Source organism: Geospiza fortis, unplaced genomic scaffold (genome assembly GCF_000277835.1).
Source record: "Geospiza fortis unplaced genomic scaffold, GeoFor_1.0 scaffold153, whole genome shotgun sequence".
NCBI classification, from domain to species: Eukaryota; Metazoa; Chordata; class Aves; order Passeriformes; family Thraupidae; genus Geospiza; species Geospiza fortis.
Genome location: NW_005054498.1, coordinates 1,034,166 through 1,046,676, shown reverse-complemented (window position 1 = coordinate 1,046,676; position 12,511 = coordinate 1,034,166). Strand labels below are relative to the sequence as shown.

Here is a 12,511-nt window from a genome sequence, read left to right as displayed (position 1 = left end):
GGAGAAAATTTGATAACAACTAAAAGATTCGAATTATGCCTTTTGGTCACTATCCTAGTATTCCCTGGCACACATCATGCTGCATAAATATTATGGACGGGCAGAAATTAAAATACTAAAAAAGCCACAACACCCTGGTTAAGGCAACTGTCTTTTGATTCTTATCTGACATAAACACAAAATTAACTTCATGCCCTTCAAGACAAGATTTTTTTCTTAAAGGAGCTTCAACAACTTTCTGTGGTCCCTTCATTTACTTCAGAGTTTCTTTTGCAGTTTCCTTATGCTCTCCTGGTTCTGATAAAGCCATTTACAGCTGGAAGGTCTGGAGAAGATTGTATTTGTTTGGGGCTTCGGAATTTTGGATTTTTTGGTTTTTTGTGAGATGGGTATTTTGCAGCCGGGATGAACTCAGCATCACAGAGCTGTGGGATGTCAGGAGGGAAGAGTTGGGTGCTGGGAACCTGAGCAGGATCTGGTGGAGAGCATGGACGAGACACAGAACACCCTGTGCTCTGCAGGCTGGTGGCAGCACGTGGCTGAAATTCATCTGGTCACCTTGAAGATGCTGCATTTCTCCTGGATGTGCTTGGGTTGTTTCTTTCAGAAAGGAAGGAGAGAGACTGGAGCACAGAGAGGAGCTAGTGGAGCCAATGTTCCTGTGTTCCCACCTGCTCCTAACCCAGCCCCAAACATCCCTCTGAGGTTTGTAGAGAAGATGGGTGGCTGCAGAACTGAGCTGTGCCAGCAGAAGACTCTGGGGACCAGTAAAAAATTGAAGCTGATTTCACAGAATCACAGAATTCACAGAATCCTCAGGTTGTCAGAGACCTCCAAGACCATCGAGTCCAGCCCAGCCCCAGCCCCTCACCCAAACCCTGGCCCCCAGTGCCACATCCAGGCTTTGTTAAACACACCCAGGGATGGGGACTCCACCACCTCCCCGGGCAGAACATTCCAGAACTTTATCACCCTTTGTGTAAAACACTTTCCCCTGCTGTCCAGCCTGTATTTCCCTTGGTGCAGCTCGAGGCTGTGTGCTCTGGTTGTGTCAGTGCTGCTGGAGAAAGAGCCCAGCCCCAGCTGAGCACAGGCACCTTTCAGGAAGAAAGGAGATTCTGCAGCAGAGCCCAGGGAAGTGGTCACCACCATCCCTGGTGGGATTGCAGAGATGTGTGGACATGGTGCTGAGGGACCTTGGCAGTGCTGCTTCATGGTTGGACTTGACCTTAAAGGCTTTTTCCAACCTAAACAATTCTGAGATTGTGCTGATAAGCACGAGGTTGGTTGGTGTGGAAAGCTCAGGTTTGTGTATTTCTCTTCTGGGCATCAAACCCAACTTTTCTCTCTTTGAGAATGGTCAATGCCCGACACAATTTCAGTGTAGTCTGTGAAACTCCAAGTCCCATTTTTGCATCACTTTATATAATTGTGTCACTATTTATCTCTTTTTTTTTAACTGATTTCCCAGGTGACCAAGCACACATGAGCTACGTGTGACAACTTCAGCTTTCTGCTGACACCAAAGATGATTGATGGTCAAACTCCAAACCTCATATATTAGCCACCAACCTGAATAAACAAAGACCAGTGTGGCAGCTTAATATTAAAAGCTATAAAACCTTCCTGGGGGTTCATGGATTAAATCAGCTCACCAAAATGAATTTTCAAAGAAAAAGAAAAAAAACTTTCTCAGGACTGAAGAAAAATGAACACAAGTAAATGAAATAGAGCCATCCTCATCCAGCTGACTAAAGCCCTCCTGAGGGATGAAGAATTGCAATTTTAAACGTCCCTCAAGTGTGCAAGAGGAGACACAGTATTTGTGGATCCTAGGGAGGCAGCTTGAGGCTATAAAAGAACAAAAAAGCCTTTAAGGCAGAAAAAAACCTATCCCTGCAGACATAGCTTTCGTTGGTGAAAAATAAGTGTTAAAAAATAAAAACTTTCTGCCATTAAAATGAGTACCCATTAGCCCACTGGATGTTATTTTTCAGTTGTAAGAAGTGATTTAGATTTTTGCCATGCACTATTTTAATCTCTTGGGTCAATAAACCTTGATAGTGACTTGAGCCAAAAATACCAGCAGGTTGTTTACCATAACACAGCAGGAAACAGCTGGGCACTTATTTTCATCTTATTGTGATGCAATTAGCAGTGAGCAGAGCTGAAAGTAGCATGTTTTGTCTGCTCAAACAAATTGGAATTGTATCCAAAAGAACAGGTTTCACTGCAAAAAAAAAGTGCATGTCTTGTCTCTGAAACAGAGTAAGGGCTCAGTCCCAAGCCAGACTGCAGCTACCAGGGCTTGGTTCTCATTTTCTCTCTCCATTCTCAGCTGACCCTGTAAGATATCTCCATACTTCAAAGCACCATGCAATATTTCTTCCTGGCTTTCCAAGAAACACCTTTGTCAAAAGGGAATGATCCAAAGTTAATAACAAATGTTCCCAGCATTGTGAAAGCATTTATTTAGAGGACAACTCCAGATTAAACTGTTAAAACCAGTGAGCTGGTTGCAAGAAAACTCTTGCACAATTAGAAAATTATTATTTCCCTCACAGAGCTGTATTAAAACTTCTGTTACATCTGCATATTGGCCAGGTGATCATCCAGGTCCTCTTACCCATTAAATAGATTGTTATTAATCAAAATTCAGGAAATAAAAGCATTTTGCTGCTCTGGCTGCCTGTTTCTGGTCTCGTCTCACCAAGAATAAATGGAACAAGTTGAATCAACTGAAATATATGTTTCTGCTCTATCAAGGTCCCCACCCAAATGAGCTGTTGGCTCAGAAAATATTTATCCTGGCAGACCACTTATGCATAACTTTGGAGGCCTTGATAGAAATAGTAGCATGAATTTATTGGTGTAGCTCTCAAAAACATAAATTTTGATCGCTGGCTTTTACACAAGCAGAGTTCAAACGAGGTTTCCTGTCTCACCTCCTTTTTTTTTTCCCCTTCAGATTTGCATAGTGGCATCACTTCTTTGCAGTTCCCAAGGAAAGCCTCTAATTGCCCATTTGCATAGAGATTTGGCAATTCCTCCTGCCTGTCGGGGTGACTCAGGGGGAGAATTTTCCTAACGTTTCATCAGATTGTTTTATTCCTTTTGTATTGATAATTGCACGCTGCATAATGCAGGTTCTGGCGGGAGCTGCTTTTCCCATGGGATGGTGCCGGGATGAACTCGGGTTCTCTCCTCTGGAAGCTCTGGGAGCTGGGATTTGGAACTCGTGGCTTCCTCAGGTGTGAGGTTGAGGGTTGGATTTGTGGTTGCAGTGGTGGAGTTCAGCCATTTGGGAACAAAAAACCGGAAAAGAAAAAGAGATTCCGCTTGAAAGTTTCAAGATATTTTATGAGTTAATCTGATATCGAAGCCCTTTGATCCTTTATTTACATATTCAGCTGCTAATCCAGAAAAACACCCAAGTCCTTGCTTAATTTGAGTTAAGCAGTTAATCCTATTGGGAGTGAAGTACAGATGTGAGGCCCTGATTCAGCCAAGTGGGAACGTGATGGGCTGGCCTGAACCACACTCCCCAAATTATCCCAGGTCAAAACTCACCAAATCCAACCATTCTGGAGAGATAAGAAGCACAAACCTTCCACCTGATCCCTCTTCATGTAACTCTGTAACTCCTGTTTACTCAGCATCTGTTAAATAAAGTTGTAGATGAAAATTTCCCAGTATTCAAACCTCCTTGTTTTGGGGTCTAAGATGCTCAAATCTGCTCATTGAAAGATCTGTAGTCTCCATGAAGCTGAGGAAGACACAAAGTGCAATGAAAAATAGTTGCAGGGTGAATAATAATAATAAAAGTCCACAAAAGCACCTAAAAGTTGAGAAATGTTGTAAATTTTATCTTGGAAAGCAGTAACTCACCTTGTCTAAGGGAGCAAGGGACAAGTGTCACCCCCCTGACCTGGTTCAGATGCCACCAAAGACAAACAGAAAACTTCTGACTGTCAATTTGCAAGATGTGCCTGTATAAATGCTCAGTTCAGATGGATTTAAAAATGATTATTGCTTCTTCAGACCATGTTCTTTTCTCCTTTTTCCCCCCTCCATATATATTTTTATTCTTATGTTTTCTTTTGCCTTTCTTTGTCTCTTTTCCCTCTTTTGTTCTTTACAGGTCTTTGCTGATCTTTCTTCACACTCCCTTTTGATAGCACAATTAATTCTGTGTTTATTTGACCTCCAATTTGGGCAAAAGAAACAAAAAAATTTACAGTACCTAAGAGCAGCCATCTCTATATAAATTTCTCTTTATTCTGTTACAGTTGGTTACTATACGAGAAGAATATCAAAAAATACTCAAAGGGCTGCTGCCAGCATCTACCAGAAAGGAATTTGAAGACACCATTTCATCTTTAAAATCTCAGGTAAATTCTTATTCTTCAGCATTTTAGGCTGGATAAAAGCCATCTCTTCTAGACAGGAGGTTATGACCATCTGAAATTTAGCCAAAAATACTGAATAAATGTCAAAACCAAATTATGGCAGTGCTCACATGCTTCTCAGTGTTATATTTCACAAAACTTTTCTCCTCCAGTTTGACAGCTACCATATTGTATTTTTTGATCCCAGACTTTTCTTCCAGGAAAAGCTGGGCTTTATTCAGTGTTAGGGGTTTTTCCCCAGCCTTTCAGATGCAGCTCAGAGTTATCTTTCATGTCTTTATGCTGTTTCTCCTGAAGGAATCATTTAAAGGCTGCCTATAAAGGGTAAAGAAGAGGATTAGAAATAATTTTATTTTCTTTCCAGCCTATGTAATAAAGCAAATTGGATATTTTTTAAGGTAATTGTCTAAATTATCATTGTGATATTTTCACATTTTCCTATATAAAGAATCTCTGTAATGTTTTGTCTTGAACACTGCTGACCACCCGTTCTTCTGCAGAATCAGTATGATTTCTATGAACTAGACTATTAAATTTCCTAATAGGAATATCCAAATGTCATTGGAAATAGGGAACTGCTGGTGAATTGGATGTGTTCTTTGCACATGGTTCCCACAGAAGTTATTTGGGGCTTTTCTAATCAGAATATTGGGAGCTGGAGGAAAACAAAATGTCATCATTGCCTGAACTGCAGTGAGGAAGGATAAATAGCCATAAAGAAGGGTGATCATAGCTGTGGAATCATGGGAATGCAAGGAAAATGCCACCTGTGTTTGCAGGACTGTGCATGTAACTGAGCTGGGAAGGACTGGGATGTGGGATCTGGGATGTGGGGTCTGGGACCTGGGATTTGTCCTGGCTGAAGGGAAGAACTGGGACTAGGACAGTGCCAAGCTGGTGGCTCAGAGCTGCCCTGAGCTCTGGGAAGAGCAGAAACCTGAGGACAACAGAGTAAAAGTTATTATCACGTTATCATCACATCCTTGTGCCAATTTTCAGGACCATTTTCCAAGAAGTTATTGATCTATAACATCTCATTTCTCTTTCCTACACAACCTCCTCTATGGAGATGATTGGTAATTTCATGTATTTGGGGATTTTCCCCCTTTTTTTCTCTTTGCAATGCATAATAGTTATTCCATACCATATTTTGCTCTGCATGAGACACTTCCCCTGGCAGAGGCCACCTTCAATGGAAGTAGGAAATTTTGACAGTGGAAACTCAACATTTCACGTGCAAGGAGTGACGCAACTTCAACACTCTGGCTGTAAACATTCTGTCTGCTTCCACCTCAGAGGATCCCTAAAGGAAGTGATGCTCTTTCTCATTTAAATAGTTGTGGGAAATAAAGAGTTAAGGGTCTATTGGGGAGATCTATTTCCAGTTGGTAGTAAAAAGTTATGTTTAAAGACTCCTAAAAGTACTCTCAGCACTACCTGGTAGGGAAGCATCACTCTGAGCTAACACCACACCTTTCAATGAGTTTAAAAAAATTTTAAAAAAGTAGAATCTGATATCCACCTGCAGAGCTTCTGTAAGCAGCAGCAGCAGCATTTCAAAGGAGCAGAAGTAACTGCACACATGAAAACCTGGGTGCTCTCCCAGAAATCCATCGCTGCTGGCTGTGCTCCCGCGCGCGCTGCCGTCGGACACCGCTCGGGGAGCTGGGCTCTCTCTGAAGCACAGGTGTCCTGCTCTTTGAAAATTGTTGAAATTCCTGTTTGAAAACATCAGACAAGAAGGGCACTGGAATCCCTGCACCTGTCAGGATTATTTATTTGTTGGAGGAGGATGAAGAGGATAGGCTGGGTAAAAGCACCGCGCGGGGATAAAAATAAACAGCAGAAAATGAAAATACTTGAGGCTTGGGTGAAGTTTTCTAAATGTGTTGCTAAATATAAAGGGTTTGCTGCCTGGTTGTCTCCTCCTGGAGGGATGCAGTGTGATAATAAGCATTAATTCTCATACACTTGGGGAACAGGTGAGTACCTCCATCACAAGAGCAGAAGTGCAGGGATCAGAGCACAGGAATCCCAGGAGAATGGGAGCTCCCAAGGCCTTGCACAACCCAGATGGTGCCACCAGCTGGGTTTAACAACTGGTTTGACTCTGTTCCTGAAGGAGTGAAGAGTGCACAGCCAGAGAGCAGAGCCAGGGAAGCCAAGAGAACAGTCTTCTATTAAATATTAAATTCTTCTACACAGCTAAAGTGTTACTGCATGTTATTTAGGCAGGAGAGACCAGAAAAATTCCTTTTATGAAATGAGCACAAATATATTGATTGGAATTTTGTACCCTGTTTTCATGTGGGATGTATTTTACAGGTAAGTTTTCTGCAGAAAAGAGTCCTCCAGGAAGACCCGAACGACTGCAACGCCAAAAAAGTACGGGCTTATCTTTGATCAATTTGTACCATTCACACCCTGATCAACTTGTACCATTCACATCCTGATCAATTTGTATCATTCACACCCGTGGGTCCCAGTGCTTGAAGTTTTACACCTCAACTCAAACCCTCCAACATGGGTGCAGTTTGAAAAGCTCCTCATTTTCAGTAAACAAGCATCTGAGAAGTTCTCCCCAGTGCTTAGTCAGAAGTGCTAGGGCAGGATTAGAGGAGCTGCAGGTGCTCTGCAAGTCTGGGCTTTGCCTGCATGTCGAGGGTGAGGCTCCTGCACAGCTGCGGTGATGCCACCTCCTTTAAAGATGGAAAACAATGATGCAAGGCAGAATATTACAGATCACATCTTCAAAGCACCGGATCTCCACGAGCCTGAGCTTCTTTTTTCTTTTTTTTTTTTTTTCTTTGAGAGGTTTACACCCTCCAATATAAATTATGGCAAGTGCTGCAGCCATAAAAAGCCTGGCTGTGCCTTTAGAGTAAGTGATTCACGTGGAGAGGTGAGTACAAGGAACCTTCCTAGGAAAACCACTCCATCTTTACTGTATTTATAGACATTGATGGTGTTTCATATCTCACATGAGGGTTTCTGCAGCTAAGAATGTGTGCTCGTAAAAATAGTGTCAGCATTTGTGATATTTAAGTAACTGTGAGAAGGTTAGCAGTGTGAGAGTTGGTGAAACTATTAATCCTGAATTATTTGTTAACAGGAATTAGCTAAAGCTAGCTGGAAACTGAAAATAGATCCTTGGTAATAAGTCCAGCATAGGTAACTTTGTGAGATAAATAGAAAGCTCCAGACCCACTGCCCACTGGACCCAGCCCTGCTTTTAGCCTGTTGTGTTTCTATAATAAAAATAATGAGGTGTAACTGACAAAAATCTCTTCCTTTTCAGGTAGCTGATGGACCGGTGGGATCTCTGTGATTGCCAAATGGACTGCTTTGAATAGGTTTGAAGATTTGGCTCTTGTAAATTATAAAGATTAGTGGTTCTTTTGTTAGCACAAAAAAAAAATGAACTTCATGAAAACATATTCATAGCTCATGCCAGCATGGATTTTGTTGTATCTTCCTTCCATTATTTTTTTATCATTATTTTATTAGAGATTTATGCTTTTGATACACGGTTTGACGCCACACTGAGCTTGCTTACCAAGCAAGTAGGCTTTGCTCTACTAATATTTTTGTTATTCCTTCCCAATACCGTTTTTTTCACTTTTAAACATGAAGAAAACCCCATTTTCTATTATTATTATTATTGTCCAAGATATTTTAACATATTTTGACATTCTTCTGTGTCCATGTGTTTACATAATATTAAAATATCATTATTTTCTTATCTTTTTGTTTTGACATTATTGTCCTGCTTGAGCATCTCACTCACCTCAGTAGCCAGGGGGGTTTTGTGTGGCTTTGTAATGGAATTTGTGCTGTGTTTGAAGGGATTCTTTGGCACAAGGATAAGAGCAGCACTGCAGGCAGCTCTGGCTGTTGGTGGGGTTGGATACTCTGGGCACAGGGAATTCTTTCCTCATGGGCTGATAACAGAGCTGGAAAAGAGTCAGGGTGATGTGGCCTTGGTGCCACGTGGGGATGTGACAATCCCAGGAAGTCTGAGGAGATTCCAGAGCGTTTTCTGGGCTGAGCTTTGCGGGGCAGTGTGGTCAGCCCTCAGAGCTGGCCCTTTCTCCAGCCATGGGACAGTGCTGGTACCTCCATGGCCTTCCACATTTGGAATGTTCCAAGCTCACCAGTGCTCCTGTGCCACAGCCTGGGTGGAATTTGGAGGCTCCCTCTCCCCTGAGTGCCGTGGTGGAGGCAGCTGTGTTTTCTGAGGTGAGCTTTGAGGGGCAGTGTGGTCAGGCCTCAGAGCTGGCCCTGTCTCCAGCCATGGGACAGTGCTGGTACCTCCATGGCCTTCCATTGGAACATTTGGAACGTGTGCATTTAGGTCTGGCTTTGTTGCTCCCGCTGGTGCTGTTGGGTTCAAGGCCCAGGGCTTGAGAATGAGGCAGAAATTCCCGTCCCAAGTCCAGCTGTGGCCCTGGCAGCACCACAGGGACCCTGCTGGTGGGGATGGCCTCCTCTCCTGCCCCACCACGGTGTCACCAGTGCTTCTGTGCCACAGCCTGGCTGGAATTTGGAGGTTTCCTTTCCCCTGAGTACTGTGGTAGATGTAGCTGTGTTTTCTGGGGTGAGCTTTGAGGGGCAGTGGGAAGCTGAAGGACGTGGTCAGCCCTCAGAGCTGGCCCTGTCTCCAGCCATGGGACAGTGCTGGTACCTCCATGGCCTTCCATTGGAACATTTGGAACGTGTGCATTTAGGTCTGGCTTTGTTGTTCCTGCTGGTCTTGATGGGATCAAGGCCCAGTGCTTGAGAATGAGGCAGAAATTCCTGTCCCAAGTCCAGCTGTGGCCCTGGCAGCACCAGAGGGACCCTGCTGGTGGGCATGGCCTCCTCTCCTGCCTCACCACGGTGTCACCAGTGCTTCTGTGCCACAGCCTGGCTGGAATTTGGAGGCTCCCTCTCCCCTGAGTGCCCTGGTGGAGGTGGCTGTGCTGCCAAGTCCCAGCTCACCAGCTGGGCTCTTATCTGCTCCTGGCACCAAGATCAAGGAGGAGAGGCTTTGGCAAGCTGGCTCCATCCACCCCTCCTCCTGGCAGCTCTGTGCCAAACCCCAGCTCTGGCTGCTCTGCTGGTTGTCAGGGCCTGGGCAGGTTTTACACCTTCCTTGGATCAACAAGTGATTCTTCTAATTACAGATAAGGTTCCTCTGATAAAGGAGGAGGTGCTGCTGTGGCAGGTGCCACAAAGCCTGGCCTGAGGGAACGGGGAGATGGAGGAACAGGAATTGTTGGGATGCATGGAGCTAATTGAGGGCAGTAAAACGTTTCTACCCTGTGACCGTGTTCACGGGGGTCTTAGGATGAGGGAAGAGGATCTGACTCCATGTTTCAGAAGGCTTGATTTATTATTTTATGATATATATTATATTAAAACTATACTAAAAGAATAGAAGAAAGGATTTCAGCAGAAGGCTAGCTAAGAATAGAAAAAGAAGGAATGATAACAAAAGCTTGTGTCTCAGACAGAAAGTCTGAGGCAGCTCACTGTGATTGGCCATTAATTAGAAACAACCACATGAGACCAATCACAGATCCACTATTGCATTCTACAGCAGCAGATAATCAATGTTTACATTTTGTTCTTGAGGCCTCTCATCTTCTCAGGAGAAAAAATCCTAAGGAAAGATTTTTCAGAAAATATCATGGCTACATTACCCCAAAAGGTGCAGGGCAGCTGTGGCTGGGCCCTGCAGGAGGAGCAGAGCTGGGGACAGTGGCAGCTCCTCTCGTGCCTGAGGGAAATGAGCATCTTTGATTCTGCTTCTCTGCTTGTGTTTTTCCATTAAATCTGTGTGGGTTTAGTGCTTTTGACAGCTGGAAAGGGTGTACATCCATAAAGAAACACATGGACACTCTTCTTGCTACTTGAACTCCTGAATTTCCTTCTTTTTGGTGGAATTGGGTTGCTGATGTCACTGATGGTCATACAGCAGTTTGAGAAAAGTAGATGTTGGTCAATCAGGTCAATTAGGACTCAATGTGAGTCCTAATTCTCTTGTTATCTCAAGCTTACACTGAAGTTAACTTTGTCCGGTTTTGCCCAAATAAAGGATTCAAGGAATTCATTTAAACTGTAGCCCTGGAATCCATCAGGTTTCAAAACTTGTGAAACTCTCTCCAGCATCAACTACAGCTTGAGGACCACTTTGAGGCTGCTTATGAACCTTGTAAGAACTTAAATGTAAGTTTGGGTGGAATTCTCTTGTAGATGTTAACACTGCTCTGATCATTTTTGTGGCAAGTAAGGATTAGAGTCCAAACTGAAGAATTAGAAAGATTTCCACAGTTATTTCTTGCTTTCTGCCTCTCTTTCCCCCTCTTGGTAAGGAATTGCCAGCAGCCAGGAGTTGTCCCTAAACAAGCTCTGCCCAAACCAGCTTCAGTGTGGTTACAACCTTGTTTCTATTTTATATTTATTTAATTTATTCATTTTGCTCCGTGACAGAAGATTGTTTCACCCTCTATAAAACTTCCCAAAAAGTCACTGTAACATTTTTCACCAGTACCCAGGGAGGTGACCTTTATCAAGGCGACACTTGATTTCAGTGCCACTCACAGTTCTTGTGTTACATGGAACAAAAATGCTCCTTTTTGGCCCAGCTGGAAGGAAAGGGATACAAGGTCCCTCCTTCTGCTTGTGTCTGCAACAGAGCTTTAATTGTGCTGGGGACAGCAGGTACTCCTGGTGCTTGCCCAAATCTCTCCTGACTCTGGTGGTTTCAAACTGAGAAATGATTTTGCTGCACAGAAAAAAAAAATATTTTATAGTGATTAGAAGAAAATATTTATTGAATTTTCTGGAAAACAGGCACAGCTTTGATCCTGGTGCTGAGGGGTCTTGATAGAGAATCTCTATAGGATCTGATTTTTTAAAAATTCTCTTAATGCACTGAAAGTCCTCCCCAAATCAAAGAATGGACTGGAGGCACCACACTGCTGAATTATACTTGGTCCCATTTGGAGGGTACAAAGGAAAAGCAAGACGTCAGATATTGTATGAAGAAGTTTCAGAACACAAGGTCATTTTAATTCAGCCTTTTTTTTTCCCAAGGAGCTATCTTTTCCAAGCTTTGATATTTTCTTCAGAAAGGTCATTTCCTTTAAGCCTTTGTCATTAAAGACTTGTTCTTTAAAGTGCTCTATCAAAGCGTGCAGAAATTGCAAGTTACTGAAACTAAAATGCATGATCAATTTTAAGTCTGTCTACTAAAGCCCTCTTAAAATTAGATGTGCTCTGGTACTGGTGGCTTCTTTGATAAAGCCAGGGGAAGATGTGCAGTTGGTCAATTCAAAGTACAAAAAAAAAAAGATAATTAAATAAAACTTTTCCTCCCTAAATTGGAAAAAAAATGAAAAAGCATTGAAAGAACTGAATGAGGGTCTGATCCTGCAAAAATGTGTCTTGTGTGAGAGAAGGAGGGAGTGTGCTGCATGTGGGAGCAGTTTGTAGCACTTACACATCGTGATTGAGCAGCTCTGTGGTCTTATCTGGCATTTGTCATAATGCAAATAAGGCAAACCCCTGGATAAAATATCATTTATTTACCATTTGCTGCCACAGTTGGTCTCTCCTTCACTGACAGAGAACCAGAGAACAAAAGGAGTGGAGATTGTGTCGTGCCCTTGTTCTGCCATCCCTAATCCCAATCTCTTTTCATCCCTTTATCCCATGAACTGTGGGATAGTTGGCTACAGGTCATCAGAGCTTTGCTTTATGAAATTTAAATTTATGGCTACAGGTCATAAGAGCTTTGCTTCCTTTCAGGCATCCTTGGGAGAAGAAATGTTTTCTTTCCTGGTAGTGCTCCATCTTCTAATAGCAAACCTTAATTTTCCTTTCAACCCTGATATGTCCAATATTCAGGGCAGTATTTTCAGCAGACTCTTGGGAAGGTGGACATGGAGCTCATCTTCCCACAAGGAGGATTCAGAGCTGAGACCTCCTTTGGGCAGCTCTCTAAAGCAATTTTATCTGATTTTATCTGCAGAGCTGGGTGCCAGAAGCTGTTTGTTTCAAATGCTCCACGGACATACAGCTCAGTGGGAATGGAGATGGGCTTTAAATGTGGCAAC

At 43.1% G+C, this 12,511-nt stretch overlaps 1 protein-coding gene across 2 annotated transcripts in view; it reads left to right on the top strand.

Moving 5' to 3' along the window:
• Window positions 1-8,151, top strand: part of CEP112 (centrosomal protein 112) — a 163,048-nt gene extending 154,897 nt beyond the window's left edge. For both annotated transcript variants that reach the window (XM_031063337.1, XM_014310204.2), the window contains exons 25-27: window positions 4,290-4,391; window positions 6,735-6,794; window positions 7,708-8,151. In XM_031063337.1, coding sequence (XP_030919197.1) covers window positions 4,290-4,391; window positions 6,735-6,794; window positions 7,708-7,737 — 192 coding nt within the window. In that variant the 3' untranslated portion in view covers window positions 7,738-8,151. The remainder of the gene's footprint in view (window positions 1-4,289; window positions 4,392-6,734; window positions 6,795-7,707) is intronic.
• The last annotated feature ends 4,360 nt before the right edge of the window (window positions 8,152-12,511 follow it).